General features: G+C 44.2%; 2 protein-coding genes across 5 annotated transcripts in view; one reads left to right on the forward strand and one right to left on the reverse strand.

The window, feature by feature from the left end:
* Positions 1-11,035, forward strand: part of megf6b (multiple EGF-like-domains 6b) — a 62,245-nt gene extending 51,210 nt beyond the window's left edge. The window contains exons 16-38 of the mRNA XM_066672319.1: positions 135-263; positions 435-569; positions 732-866; positions 960-1,085; positions 1,624-1,755; positions 2,147-2,275; positions 2,448-2,579; positions 2,821-2,949; positions 3,034-3,162; positions 3,401-3,529; positions 3,663-3,791; positions 4,610-4,738; positions 5,024-5,152; positions 5,972-6,100; positions 6,232-6,363; positions 6,448-6,576; positions 6,919-7,047; positions 7,149-7,277; positions 7,758-7,886; positions 8,007-8,135; positions 9,287-9,415; positions 9,508-9,636; positions 9,968-11,035. Coding sequence (XP_066528416.1) covers positions 135-263; positions 435-569; positions 732-866; positions 960-1,085; positions 1,624-1,755; positions 2,147-2,275; positions 2,448-2,579; positions 2,821-2,949; positions 3,034-3,162; positions 3,401-3,529; positions 3,663-3,791; positions 4,610-4,738; positions 5,024-5,152; positions 5,972-6,100; positions 6,232-6,363; positions 6,448-6,576; positions 6,919-7,047; positions 7,149-7,277; positions 7,758-7,886; positions 8,007-8,135; positions 9,287-9,415; positions 9,508-9,636; positions 9,968-10,026 — 2,915 coding nt within the window. The 3' untranslated portion in view covers positions 10,027-11,035. The remainder of the gene's footprint in view (positions 1-134; positions 264-434; positions 570-731; positions 867-959; positions 1,086-1,623; positions 1,756-2,146; positions 2,276-2,447; positions 2,580-2,820; positions 2,950-3,033; positions 3,163-3,400; positions 3,530-3,662; positions 3,792-4,609; positions 4,739-5,023; positions 5,153-5,971; positions 6,101-6,231; positions 6,364-6,447; positions 6,577-6,918; positions 7,048-7,148; positions 7,278-7,757; positions 7,887-8,006; positions 8,136-9,286; positions 9,416-9,507; positions 9,637-9,967) is intronic.
* A 218-nt stretch (positions 11,036-11,253) lies between these two features.
* Positions 11,254-15,221, reverse strand: part of kcnab2a (potassium voltage-gated channel subfamily A regulatory beta subunit 2a) — a 103,071-nt gene continuing 99,103 nt past the window's right edge. For all 4 annotated transcript variants that reach the window (XM_066670322.1, XM_066670320.1, XM_066670321.1 and 1 more), the window contains one exon: positions 11,254-14,913. In XM_066670322.1, the coding sequence (XP_066526419.1) occupies positions 14,824-14,913 (90 nt within the window). In that variant the 3' untranslated portion in view covers positions 11,254-14,823. The remainder of the gene's footprint in view (positions 14,914-15,221) is intronic.

The following is a 15,221-nucleotide window of genomic DNA, read 5'->3' on the forward strand; positions in this document are numbered from 1 at the left end:
TACAAAGAAAACTGGAGGAGTGGTTTGCAGGGTAGGGTTTTTACTTTTGAAAACAGCCTGGGAAGAATGGGTTAAACTGCTAATAACATTTAAATCATGAATAAACACTGACAGAATGGATGTGTGTTCCCCAGGCTGTCCTAAAGGCCTGTACGGGAAGCTCTGTAACAAGAAGTGCAACTGTGCCAACAATGGCCGCTGCCACCGCACGTATGGAGCCTGTTTGTGTGACCCAGGACTCTACGGGAGATTTTGTCACCTGCGTGAGTCTGACCAACACATATAGCCTCATTCTAACTGCTTGATATCTGCAGTCTCTGCAACAACCTTGGTTTGTTTTGGTTGTTTTGTATGTTGTGACTACACAAGTCACACCTGTATCTTCTGTTTCGCTGTGGTTTAATTATTCTGCATCACTCTCCTGGCACGAGCAGCTTGTCCTAGGTGGGTGTTTGGGGCCGGATGCTCGGAGGAGTGTAAATGCGTTCAGAAAAACACAGTGGAATGTCACCGTCGACACGGCAGCTGCATCTGCAAACCTGGTTACCGTGGCGACAATTGTGAAGAAGGTCAGAGTACGATCCTCGGGGGACCATAAGTGCCCTCATGTTATAAACATGACTTTGATGAGAATAGGAGATTTCTAATAAAAGGAAGTTTCAGAGGAAGAATTGACACAAAATGAATGATAAAAGACGTAATCACACAGCTGTGGTGTGTATTTTCTGCAGAGTGTGATGCAGGGTTTTATGGCCAAGGGTGCGAGAAGAAGTGTTCCTGTCCGTCCGGCTCCATGTGCGATCATGTGACCGGGGCGTGTCAGCAGCAGTGTCCAGCCGGAAAGACGGGAGAAAACTGTGATGACGGTGGGTTTCCAGTCGAGATTTATTTCCATTTAATTAAGTTTCAACTCCTAAGGGCTACACGATTACACTCTAATGCTGTGATGACATTCCCAGATTGTGCAGCTGGGAAGTTTGGGATTGGCTGCTCGCAGTCTTGTGACTGTTCCGGGGCCCCATGTGATAAAGTGACTGGTCGGTGCCGATGTCCTGCAGGGCTGATGGGTAATAAGTGTGAGAAAGGTGAGATTGTATTCTACACAGTTTAGGTCCTTGTGACGTTTTTAAATAGCAGTAGTTTAAATGAAAAGTGTGTGAATTCTAATCAGGTGTTCTTTAAATGATGGCACGGTGGAGCAGCAGGTAGTGTCGCAGTCACACAGCTCCAGGGACCTGGAGGTTGTGGGTTCAATTCTCGCTCCGGGTGACTGTCTGTGAGGAGTGTGGTGTGTTCTCCCTGTGTCCGCGTGGGTTTCCTCCCACAGTCCAAAAACACATGTTGGTAGGTGGATTGGCGACTCCAAAGTGTCCGTACGTGTGTGTGTGTGTGTGTGTGTGTCTGTGTTGCCCTGTGGCGCTCCCTCCAGGGTGTATTCCCGCCATGCGCCCAATGATTCCAGGTAGGCTCTGGACCCACCGCGAACCTGAACTGGATAAGCGCTTACAGATAATGAATGAATGAATGAATGTTCTTTAAATTGTTGATGAAGAAGGAAGGTTAACCCTCGGGTGAAGCTTCTCTTACCCGCTTTTACCGCTGTTTCTGGCCTTTCTTCCTCAGAGTGTCCTGCGGGGCAGTGGGGAGTGGACTGTACGGAGACATGTCCACTCTGTGAAAATGGAGGCGTGTGTGATAAAAACAACGGTACTTGCTTGTGTCCTCCTGGATACATGGGCAGACTCTGTCAGAACTGTGAGTACATCTTCATTGTCTCTAATATTTGAATCGGTACCTAGTTTTTCGTACGTGAACATGGACAGGTTTAGCGTGGGACATGTTTCTGACGCTGTATGATGTACTGTTAGCTATAAAAACTATATCAAATTACAATTAACAGTCTTCAATGATAAACCAGTGTCGTATTTACATTGAAGACTGTATTTTGATCACAGGCTTGTAGTGTTAGTGATAACTGACTATAAGCTTCCTCATAAGCTCCTTGTAGTCAGTGCTAAACTAAAGAAGCATCTGTAAGACATTAACAAGGACTTGGATTATTGATTAAGCTGTGTTTGGAGTAAAAGATGTGTTGAACAAACTAGCGCAAGAAGATGTAAGCTGTTGTTTTTGTTTGTGTGTGCAGTGTGTCCAGTTGGCCGTTTCGGTCAAGGCTGCCAGGTAAAATGTGTGTGTGAGAACAGTGGACGATGCCACCCTGTAACTGGCCGCTGCGCCTGTGCTCCAGGCTGGACTGGACACAACTGCAAGAAAGGTACCTCCACATATTAGCTCATATAACTAGCATTAGCTAAGCTTTTCCTGAAAGGTGTCTCTCAGACCCGAGGCTCGATTGATCTTTGTCATTCTGTGGTCGTAGTTTGTAAAACATGAGGATGCGTCAGCCTTTTTGATTTTTTTCCCCCTTGTGCTTCTTCTTCTGACAGCATGTGACACAGGGCACTGGGGACAGGACTGCGCGAGAGTGTGTGACTGTAGGAACACTGATGGTAGCTGTGATGCTGTGACAGGCCGCTGTAATTGTGAACCTGGCTTTACAGGAGTACACTGTGAGCAGAGTGAGTGAGCTGGATGGGTGTCACTGGGTGGTACGGCTAGGGGATATTTTACGAATGTTCCCCCCCCCAATAAAGGTGCTGTGAGTGAACGGCTAGATTTCTTCTTCTTGAAAAGTCTTTGGGAAGCACTACTAATATTCTTCCTGACACTGTACTTCCATTTGGAGTCTGATTACCCCTCATGCTGCTTCTCTGTTGTACTCATCTTATTTTAATCTGTTCTTTTATCATTCTTTCTCAGAATGCCCAGATGGCTTTTTTGGCCTGGACTGTATGCAGCGCTGCCAGTGTGACAACGAAGCATCGTGTGACCATGTGAGCGGAGCCTGTACCTGCGAGGTGGGCTGGACCGGAACATTCTGTGAAAAACGTGAGTTGCAAACTGTAATCTATTTCTAATCGAAGCCTCCTGAAATATCATTAAAAAATTTTTATTTCTCCACGTGTTTTTCAGAATGTCCACAGGGTTTCTTTGGGTTGGACTGTCAGCAGAAGTGTGTGTGTCTGAATGGTGGACGCTGTGATCACATGACTGGTGAATGTGTGTGTCCAGCAGGCTGGCTGGGTCCAAACTGTAACCAGAGTAAGCACACACTTACACACACAGTACTTAATTCAAAGCCCCCAAATGTTACTCGCTGTAAATGAATCTCAATTAAGAACCGCTCAGTGTTTTGTACTCATTATGGAGACGCTAAACGGTAAATAGCAGGAAAGTACGCTCTAAAACGAGGCATGTTACACGATAAGTACCGGGAAAACGCACTCTAAAGGACAGGTCGTGTTATAAAGTGTTTTTGCTCTCTCTTTACTCCATACAGCTTGCCCTATTGGCTTCTATGGTGACGGCTGTTCCCAGACCTGCTTTTGCTTGAACAGTGAGCGCTGCCATGCAGCCAGTGGTCAGTGTGTGTGTACAGCAGGGTGGACAGGTCCAAATTGCTCCCAAAGTGAGTAACTAGTTTGAGCGAAGCCAGTCGGACATTGGTAGATAACAATGCTAAATAGGCTGTGCATTCAAGTGAAGCAGTCTCTCGTTTATCAAAGCAAATGTGAAAACACTGTGGTTTTTTGCTCTCTCAGAATGCCCAGAGGGATCATTTGGAGTGGACTGCAGCCAGCGGTGTCTGTGCCAGAATGTCGGCTCATGTGACCACATCAGTGGACGCTGTTCATGCTCCAGTGGCTGGACAGGGACAGCCTGCGAACTGGGTGAGTCTCAGTGAAAGGAAAGTTTTTAGCGCCCAAAGCTAGAAAGCACTTAGGTTGTGTTCTGGGTTTGATCAAGTGCTTCTTCTGTACGACCGAGCTTTCAGTTTCAGAGCAGATGCTGCTGCTCTCTTACCTCTAGGCTTTAATTTGATTTAAATAAATACAGTACTTTTAAGGCTCTTGCGTCCAGTCAGAATAATTACGGTGTTAAATTAACAGAACATTTAGAGCTACTGCGAATGTCAAAGCAAGCTTTTGACTGGGCTTCGTTGCCCAGCTCTGGAAAATCATAACCTTGTAGCTTGTTTGGATCTGCTGTGGTCAGCGCAGCTGCCTCTTATTCAGGAAGCAAATTAGCCGCCATGGCTCTCGGTTCTGACATAATTTGTTTTGTCTCCTGCTGGTCTTTGGCAGCTTGTTAGCTCCTGTGGCAGACATTCAGCAGCAGTGGGGACTGGAGACGGTCTTCTAGACCTCCTCAAGCTCAGCTACCTTCTGTTTCTGCCCCATAAAACCTCACCTTTCCTTCCACACTCACATCATAACCCTCTACACTGAAGCTCTAGGGTGTCAGATTACTCACGTTTCAGCAGGAGCAGACTAATGAAGCCCACGCGGCAGGAAATGCCCTGTTTCTCATGCTGTGAAATGTTTAGGCCCAAGTTTACTCACATAAGTAAGTTTAATTAGTTATCAGCTTGTGCTCTGGCTTTGGGTAATTTGTTCTTTGAAGCTGACAGTTAATGTGAACCCCAACGTTGGAGTATATCAAAATGCCATTTATTCCGTTTGGTTTCCTGACACTTCTGTGTCTTCAGAGTGTGCTGTGGGACGTTTCGGGACAAACTGCCAGCAGAAGTGTGAGTGTGAGAATGAAGGCCAGTGTGACAGACGGACTGGACGGTGTGTGTGTGGGCCCGGCTGGACTGGAGAGCGCTGCGAGGAAGGTAACACCATGGTTTTGACAGAAGAAGTTACAGAATATTCTTTTTGAGATGTCCGTCATCGTGTGTGTGAAACATACACAACCTCCGTTCTGAAAACGTCTTGGTTCTACCTTGTTGAATAGAAAGGGAATGGCATTTTTAATTGTAGCTTGTTCACTACCTTAGCCTACACTACCACTACCTTACCTAAGATAAAATTTAGCAGTTTGTTCCGAGTGGGAAATGACCAAATATAACAAGGGTATAGGAATGATTTTTTTTGTTTGCTGCACTCTGTCTCATTAGCATGTGCACCAGGGTGGTTTGGACAGGGCTGTGAGGAACAGTGCCAGTGTGAGCACACTGCTCCCTGTCACCATGTTACAGGAACCTGCATGTGTCCTCCAGGCTGGAGAGGAGCTCACTGTGATAAAGGTCAGTTCATCCATTAACCAGCTGCCTCTACAGCCCATAATACCAATTTGCATTCATTTACGTTCTAGTCTTTTACAGCTGATGTTAAACTACAGATCCTCACTGTCCAAGTAAAAGACATGTAACTCCCAAAATAGCAACTTACTGGAGAAGGATAGAAACCTTCTGAACTTTCAATTGAAGAGAATGTAAAAAGATTTTATTCCTGTGATTTCTGTTGGGGGGCGGCACGGTGGTGCAGCAGGTAGTTGTCGCAGTCACACAGCTCCAGGGACCTGGAGGTTGTGGGTTCGAGTCCCGCTCCGTGTGACTGTCTGTGAGGAGTGTGGTGTGTTCTCCCTGTGTCTGCGTGGGTTTCCTCCGGGTGACTGTCTGTGAGGAGTGTGGTGTGTTCTCCCTGTGTCTGCATGGGTTTCCTCCGGGTGCTCCGGTTTCCTCCCACAGTCCAAAAACACACGTCGGTAGGTGGATTGGCAACTCAAAAGTGTCCGTAGGTGTGAGTGAATATGTGTGTATTGCCCTGTGAAGGACTGGCGCCCCCTCCAGGGTGTATTCACGCCTTGCGCCCAATCCAGGTAGGCTCTGGACCCACCGTGACCCTGAACTGGAGAAGGGTTACAGATAATGAATGAATGAATTTCTGTTGGCTCATTAATGATGTTTAAGCACAATGTGAAGGACAGCCTGTGTTCTGAAAATCCACAAAAAGGGAGATACACGTTATGAACTTTATGGCAGTCCACTGTATAATGGAACATGCTGAAACCAGCGTAATATCCAGTTCCTGAGTGATGGTTATACTTTTTGCTTTTCCATCAGCCTGTTTGCCCGGTACATACGGTAAGGATTGTGCTGAGCTGTGCACCTGCCCACAGGGCACTTCCTGTCACCATATCAGTGGAGAGTGCGGCTGTCCACCAGGCTTCGCTGGAAACGGCTGTGAAAAAAGTGAGTGTGTGAATGACTTTGAGAACCAGAGCTGGTACAGGAGGTGACTTTGTAATGTGTCTTTAATGTTGTGGTCATTTACTGTAGCACGGCTTATTTTATGCTTATTTATTTATCTTTTTTATTCCTAGCCTGTCTGTCTGGCACTTACGGACTCAACTGTAATGAGGTCTGTCAGTGCTCTGAGAGGAATCAGTTGTGCCACCCAGTGTCAGGAGAGTGCTACTGCGCTCCAGGATACAGAGGACCAAAGTGCAATCTTGGTAAAATCCCACTTTACTGTTGTGGATTGTAATTTTTCTGTTGGACATAAAGTTAATTATTTAATCGTATGTGTTTAATTTCAGCGTGTGAGAGGGGGCGCTATGGTTCAAACTGTGAAAGGCAGTGCCAGTGTCTGAATGACGGCATGTGTCGGGCCACCACAGGAACCTGTGAATGCCCACCTGGCTTTATAGGAGCTCAGTGCAACACCAGTAAGTCCTGATAAAAACAGCGAGTTCTCAGAGTGCAGTTGCAGAGCTTTTAAAGGAAGGCATTGTGCAAAAATTACCACCATTTTCCTGGGGGCTTAAAAAATGGCAGAGCATATAATTGGAAAATAGAAATACTGCATAATGTTCTTACAGTGACAACATCTGGGTAATGATTATCATCCTATTGTGAGAACGAGAGGAACACAGTGTAAGAATTTTTTTCTTACACTGAAGATGGAACTCATTACCCAGGTGTATGGATCAGATCAGGTGTGTGCCGAGTTCTCTATACTCACAGTAAGCCATAATAAATCTCCCTTCTACTGTTTTCTTTTTCTGCAGCGTGTCCTGCTGGGACCTATGGGCAGGACTGTGCCCATGTGGCCCTCTGTGGTGATGGGGCAAGGGCTGACCCGGTGACGGGTAGATGTGTGTGCTCCCCTGGGCACCGAGGAGAAGACTGTGGACAAGGTTGGTTCAATGTCAGGAAACTACAAACAACAACAAAAATATGGAACATGTGCTTTAGTTCTTTGCAGGATGGAGTCAGATGTGTGTGTGTGTGTTCGTAGACTGTGCTTCAGGCTGGTTTGGGGTAGATTGCTCTGAGCGCTGTAACTGCAGTAACGGGGGTCTGTGTGACTCTGTCTCTGGGAACTGCACGTGTGGACTGGGCTTTACAGGACTCCACTGTGAGAAAGGTCAGCCACTCACTGTCTTGTGATTTTGTGAAATACCTATTACACACTAAACCAAAGAGAGCTGAGAAGAAGGAACACCTCAGCTGCTGTAGTGAGGATGTCTGCTTAGTTTTTTCCCTTCTTTGGGACGTACAGTGATATCAGAATTTGCAGATTTTTTGCTAATATCTCATTTTGTAACTCTATAAATTATTGTGCCATTGAATCTGGTTTGAATTTATATCATAGATTTTTTATAAACCACCTTTGGTCGACGTATCATTAAAAATTCTGGATATTGTCATTGCCCTCACCGTTCTCATGTTGATGCACCCCTGCTTGTTTTATTAGAAGCTCTTATGAATAATTCTTAACCCTGAATGATGAAACCTGCTGGCTTCATGCTCTTCCATATTTTCCAACCTGGGAAGAGTGCTGGGTTATTTAATGAGCAGGATTGCTGGTGTAACTGTTTGTAACCTGTGTGTGCGCGTGTGGTAGTGTGTCCTGAGGGATGGTACGGTCCGAACTGCATGCTGGAATGTATGTGTCAGCACAACAGCACTTGTGACAGGGTGACAGGAAGCTGCCAGTGTGGACCGGGCTACTATGGACACAGCTGTGAGCACGGTGAGCCTCTGTCACACACTCACTCTGTTTCGGACCCTCGGGCCCGATGTTAATCACCCTGTATCCACAGGGGAGTTCTTTCTTTGTTGCCCTTCAGGAAGTTTGCTTTTTGTTTTTTAGTTTGTCCCGCAGGTCTGTACGGACTTCGGTGTCTGCAGCACTGTGACTGTGTGAACGGAGGTGTGTGTGACCCGAGCACCGGCCACTGCTTCTGTCCGGCAGGGTACAGAGGAGCACGCTGCGAAAAAGGTCACACTTCTACACCTCGAAACACTAATCAGAACAATGTTTCTTCTAACGAAGTAGATCAGTCATGTTTTGTGCTTGGTCAGTGTTTATATTGATGATCCAACTGCACAGTGAGCCCAAGTTATTAAAGATTTAGTGTATCATTCACAATATGAACTTCAAGTCACTGTCTTAGACTGTATTTCATCATCTCAGACGTATATCGTCTTCTGACTCTGGACTTCTTTCAGACTCACACAGAGACTCTTTGATTCAGTGCTACTTCTTCTCATGTTTCTTTACATCTTCCTTTTCATTCATTATCTGTATCCCTTGTCCAGTTCAGGGTCACGGTGGGTCCAGAGCCTACCTGGAATCATTGGGCGCAAGGCGGGAATACACCCTGGAGGGGGCGCCAGTCCTTCACAGGGCAACACACACACACTCACATTCACTCACACCTACGGACACTTTTGAGTCGCCAATCCACCTACCGACGTGTGCTTTTGGACTGTGGGAGGAAACCGGAGCTAAACATACTTCATAATTAATAATAACTGAAGCATGAATTTTGTACTTTGGTGTATCCATTAAGGGCGGCACGGTGGCGCAGCAGGTAGGTGTCACAGTCACACAGCTCCAGGGGCCTGGAGGTTGTGGGTTCAATTCCCGCTCCGGGTGACTGTCTGTGAGGAGTTGGTGTGTTCTCCCTGTGTCCGCATGGGTTTCCTCCCGGTGCTCCGGTTTCCTCCGACAGTCCAAAAACACACGATGCAGGTGGATTGGCGCCTCAAAAGTGTCCGTAGGTGTGAGTGTGTGAGTGAATATGTGTGTGTGTGTATGTCTGTGTTGCCCTGTGAAGGACTGGCGCCCCCTCCAGGGTGTGTTCCTGCCTTGTGCCCAATGATTCCAGGTAGGCTCTGGACCCACCGCGACCCTGAACTGGATAAGAGTTACAGATAATGAATGAATGTATCCATTAACTCTATTGAGAACTCATAGTTGGTGACTGTGGTCACTGCTGGGGGCAGATCCTTTAGTGTCAACACTGCAAGTCTCTTCATTGTCCGCTTTGACAGCTCAGGTAATCTGTAAAATGAGCCTGTTTATAAGAAAGGCACATTCTTCTTATTGAGTGTGTAAAAAGAAAAGAACCCTCTCGTGTTTTTCAGAATGTGAACAGGGAACGTTTGGTCAGAACTGTTCTCGCTCATGTGACTGTGTGGATGGGGCACCGTGTGACCCAGTGAGTGGCAGGTGCCTGTGCTCTTCAGGAAAAACGGGGCTCAGGTGCGACAGTGGTAAGATCTTATGCCGGAACACCATTCCCTCATTGTGTTAGGTTTGGTCTTTTCTTGCATTTACTTTTGCTCCTTTTCTTTATCCGTGTCAGACTGTAAACTGAACCAGTTTGGGCCGGACTGTGCTCTGAGCTGCGAGTGTGAGAATGGAGCGGACTGTGACAGCCGGAATGGACGTTGCTCTTGTCTGAACGGCTGGATTGGGCTTAAGTGCACAGAAGGTAATATCATCTAGACTCTTTCAACACTGAAATGTTCACCAGTCGGACTCCTGGACACACACATGCTTTAGGCGTTATCTCCAAATCTAATCAACCTCATCCAAATATTGTCTTCAGAAGAGCTTGATTGACGTGTGTTAGACTTGGGCTAGTGATGAATTCTGCAGGAGGAAGAGGGTTAGTCATGACAGCAATACAGACTCAGTAAAAAGTATGTGGTTATTTTTGCACATTGCTCCTTCAGATACGAGCAGAGAACTTCATAGTTGCTTTACTTTGTTTGATTGAGGTACTACATTTAACGCTTTTTCGATTGTACCTGCATCCACAGGTGGACCCCCACAGTTGACCAACAGAAGAAAGGTTCAGTCACTTCACAACTCATTATAGCCCTCCCTTCCTGAAAACCTCCAGACACTGAAGCACACTGGTGTGCAGAGTTGCAGCTACTGGCTCGTCCTTTGGGGTTCAGGCTTCTGCTGTACATGACAAGAACAGAGACTGAATACACACGTGACCCTGCGTGTGCAGTGGCATTATACAAATATAAACGGAGGAAGCCACTGGCTGGTTTCTTGTCGATTTGGGACAGGAGAACATTACCAACCAAGGTCTCCCGATCAGGTAAACGACCCCACAACGCTGTACAGACACAACAAGGACCCGTTCTAAGGGCGGACTGTCAGACATGGCCTCTTGTTTAAAAGGTGCCATTACGACACACCGGACTTTAGCTGTGGCCTGGACCATGATTTGCAAGGTGTATTGTTAAGAGAACGCATGTAGGATCAACAATTAGCCATCGACAGTATAATTCAGGTTTATGTGAAAGGCAGGACACTCTTACACTGAAGTTTGATGCAGGGCATCCCTGGTATTTTTGTATGAACTAGAATGCAACTTTATACTTGAGCATGTATGGGTTACGTAGCTGTTTCACAGCACTGTTTTAATCTTCAAGTTCTTATCGTGAGGTTGTGATACTTAGCTGAGTTCATAGGTTTGCTTTGTTCAGACTCTGCATTTCAAACAGGGAATGTGGAAACTTGCCAATGTTTCTGCAACAAAAACACTCTGTGGGAAAAAGCAAAAGACGTTACACACTTGTAAGAGTGGTGAGTTTTAGTCTGCTTTAACAGCTCAGAATGCTGCATTATTTCTAATGCAAAATGCCATGAAGTTGTGTACTTTGTACATGAAGTGCATTTTTAATGAAAACAATGCTATTTCGTTTGGCTCTGATCTCTTTAGAGCTGGGCTTCTCTAAAATAATATTCACACAATGCCACTCTCATATTTCAGTCATAGTCTCCAACTTTTGCCCGGACACACTTTCGTTCTGTCTACGATATTAAGTTTGGTGTTGTGTATAAAGATTTTCTGGTGTATTTATGTATTGGTGGACATCTTTAAAAAATAATAATTCTTTATTATCACGAATAAAACTATCACATTAGATAAAGTTCTTTATTTAAACCCTTTAATTTGTGGAAGAAGTTGAGAAGAACACTGGAGCAAAGACAGACTGTGATTGGAATTTGCTGGATTTTTATGTACATCACAGTTTTGTCTTTAAAGGGAACGAAAAAAAAAAGACAAGACGACGTTTCTTTGTGGTAATTCTTTTTATAATCTCCATTTCATAGATACTGAAGCTGTACATGTCTAAATTCAGATTCAAGCACAATGCAGTTAGCAATGCCTGTCAATGAAAAAAAAAAAAGGAAAAAAAAAAGGCCAACGTGATCACAACCATTTATATGTATATTTATGTACAAAGGTCAAACTATATACAGATAATCTGTCTCTCCACACGTTGGTGGAAATGTAAGCTTGCCATTGTATACATTTTACAGAATTCTTCAAAATGCATATTCAGTGCAAATAATTGCTCATCGTTGTCGTTATCAACATCACCGCCATCACGTCTATATCAAATCAGGGCAACGAAGAATGGTAAAAAAATAAAATTATTTTCTCGCCCTTGTCCTAAAATACTGAACATAAAAAATAATCTCTCAGGAAATAAAGAATGAGAATAAGAAATAAGCACTCTTCCTGTATCTACAGGTCATATTCGATATATTCTGGGAATCCCAACTTCTGTTAGACTGTGGCATTAAGAGTAATACGTTTAAACATGAGCTGCATCCCTTACGAATTAAAAAAAAAGCCATGCTCTCATAAATACTACTCCCGATACACGAACATAAAAAAGCTCTGTTGTGTAGAAGCATTAAAGTACCATGATGGGTAAATACTGCCCGGTCGTATTTCAGCTTTGGGAGACGAGACTTGCCTCGTCAGTGACTCTACAGCAAGCTAGTACCGTTTGAACGCACCTCACCAGTTCACACTGATATGTTTTCAAATGTAGTCCTAACGTACGACCAAATGGAGGTGCTAGCGAACTACAAACATCTTAAGTGCTGAATTAAGTTTCCACTGCAGACAACAAACAGTAATGCCCTTCCTTCCTGAGAAAATCTCTTACACAGAAACAGGGCGACGTCATTAAAGCACTAAGAAACAAGACGAACGACGGCAGACTGGCTTCACAAATGAAAACATCGGAGGAACTCAAAGCCAACACATAAATATCTGATCTTTACGACTCAGTGTATGCTGCTGTAACTTCCCTAGTTCAAACACAGTAGCTACAGACAGTGGTATATCGTACCTACTGCATGAAGCACACAGTGATGTGTACTGTCTTTGACGATACTTCACTAAACTAACAAACATTTAAAAATGCCTAAATTTTAACCTAACCTAATAATATATACGTCTGTCTTCTTTAAACAGGTCTACTCTCCGCTGAATGGAATCGGTTCGGCTTGCGTGTTATCTGTTAAACATCTTCACTACACACAAAGTATCTTTTTGGTAATAAACACATAACAGCAATTGAAAGAAAGGGATTGAATGTTCTGAGAAAAGAACTGATAAAGTGCAAACTGTTTTGAAAGTGAATATGACGAGCTGCATTGGTATCAAATGAGACGGAGTGAACGCTCAAAAAGCATCATCTAAGGTCACTGCACAAATCTTGAAAAGATGACAGATGCTTTCATTTCCATTGAATAATTGTAATGGAATATAAAAGAGGTGTTATTCCATGGAACAAATGAAGTACTTGGTGTAGCTCGTTCATTTACTATTCAGTAGATCTAAGTCATAAGACGTCTGTAATGGAAGATTGTTTGTTTTGTTGTACTCCAGCAACAAGTGAAACTTCTCTGACCAGGTCTCAGTCTTGGTCACATTTCACCAAATATATGATCTTTGACCTTGAGTACAAATGTAATTGTGAATGTCCTAAACTATAACTGCACCAGTTCTGTAAATAATGCTGGGGGTGGTACATGCAGCTCTGAGTAAAATGGACCTCATGCAATTCCTTTATGATTTCCAGGGGTTATAGATCAGCTTGAGAAAATCAAGTGCATGGGCCATTAATGTGATAAAGATCCCTTTAGAAAAGATCTAATGACTGCTTATCATTCCATATAACGTGTATGATGCACTATGTATAATATGTTTTTATATCAGTGGCCAGAGCTTGACCAGAGAGGGAATATACAAGTGAAAGGGGGGATGTAGGTGTAGGTCAAAGCCAGGAAGTTCATGCTGTTTTAATGCGATCATAAGCTCCAGATGGAGTGAGAAATGTTGCAGGTTGAAGTGGGGAAATATCTTTGGCTGTAGCCACATGTAATGTCACTGGTTCTTAACAGTAATGTCCAGTGCCCAGAAGTGAGAGACATTTAGACAATGAATTCTGCCTCCTGACCACGCAAAAACAACGCATGCTCATTTTACCACTCACTGTCAAGGCGCACGCACACGCACACACACACACACACATTCTGTACCAGTCCCTGAGCTGCTGACACAAACCAGTCTATGCTCCTATAGGGCTGGCAAAGGTAATGCCAATGAACAGTCTACGCGCTTATTGGCTACGGTCATCCGCCAATTCACCAGTGTGTGCTTTAACAAACCACAGGGGCGTTCACTGCAGGGCTGCTACTAGTTTCTCTCTCTCCACAACTCTTACTTGAAAAGATTCTTTTACTTTTGTCTAAAATATCCACAAATGATCAAATCCAAAGGACTGTGATCATTAAATGATCTTTATCTAATGTTAAAATGGAGTAATTAATCCCTTAATCCCCTCACTTTCCTAATTCCATACTGGTTCCACAGCACTTACTGGCTAATAAACTCTATAATAAACTAAATATGAGTTTACTACTGTATATAATTCTCGATGAGAGGTTACCATAAGCAGATCCGTTCCAACCCTTCTGAAGCAGACACGTCTGCAGCAGCTTCTCAGTTTCACTGAGCTCTCCTCCGTGGCCTGTTGGGAAAGCACTGCTGGCTTTTACTGGAGCTAGGACTGTGCTGTCGGGCCAGTCAGCAGGGAACAGACACCAAGACAATGCCCTGAACTTGAGAAGGAAAAGCAGCACTGATGATGCTTTTGATTTCTATTCCTTCCTCATATGTAGCATCAGTGCCTCCCATAGCCACTCCCTCAGACATAAAGTGCTGATTGACTCATCTGCGATGGGGCATGTGCGATCATGACGCAGACGACACAGTGAAAGGTTTTTGGGAGAAAATTTTGAAGATGCATCCAACATCCGTAAAACCTTGTGAGTGGCTATGGGAGATGTGCAACGATTTGAATTAGTTACCTACAGTAAACTTAAGTTCTGCATTTTTTCTTTGTCAAATATGCATTCAGTATCAAAACAAAAATAAAAAAGCAATGAGGAAAACAGAATGTTTCTGACAGCCAAGCAAGCGTGTGCTATTTTTTTCTTTCTTTCATTTTTTACCTATTAACTTCAGTATTATTTTTCTGCGGAGTCGAATGTGTAAGTTTACTCCCATGAGCTCATATTCCCACTGGGAACATCCGGTTCGTTCCTTTTCTCAGTGAAAACGACTTACTGTAGGTTTATTTTTTTTTCATCCTTGCATCTATTTTTCTTTTTTTTTTTGTGTGTTTTTTTTTTCTTTATTTGTCTTGCCCTGTATTTTTCTAAAAGGCTTGCCCTCCAACGTTGTGGGGGTGCCTGCCAGTCTCATGCGCCGCTTACTCATTCAGTAAAAGCTCAAGCAAACAGAGGAACAGGCAAAGGTCGGTGCAGGATGGCCCCTGGTCTCCTCGCACTAGGAGCGGTAGTCCTTTTTACTGTAGGGTTTGTTGCCCAGTATGCTGTCCACCTCGTGCACGATAGAAGAGGACAACTTGGGGAGGACCTGCAACAGAGGCAGGGCATTCATTTTAGCGAGGAACAAAATAAATCCTGAAACTGAAGCCTTTTTAGTGTCTTTTTAGAGTCTGAGAGCAATGAAAACAACATTTGTATGTGTCCGATCTGAAGGAAAGAAATACAGCCCTATAATGGTCCTGAAATATCCCGGAGTGGATGTGTGTCATCCAGTATAGAGATTGGTAACACTTTATATCCGTGGTCAACCATAAACTCTTTGTAGTGTTTCACAGACACTGAATAAAATATCAACAGAAAATACCAAATATGAACCTTTCCACAGCCGTAAACCTA

This window comes from Hoplias malabaricus, chromosome 5 (assembly GCF_029633855.1).
Source record: "Hoplias malabaricus isolate fHopMal1 chromosome 5, fHopMal1.hap1, whole genome shotgun sequence".
Classification (NCBI taxonomy): domain Eukaryota; kingdom Metazoa; phylum Chordata; class Actinopteri; order Characiformes; family Erythrinidae; genus Hoplias; species Hoplias malabaricus.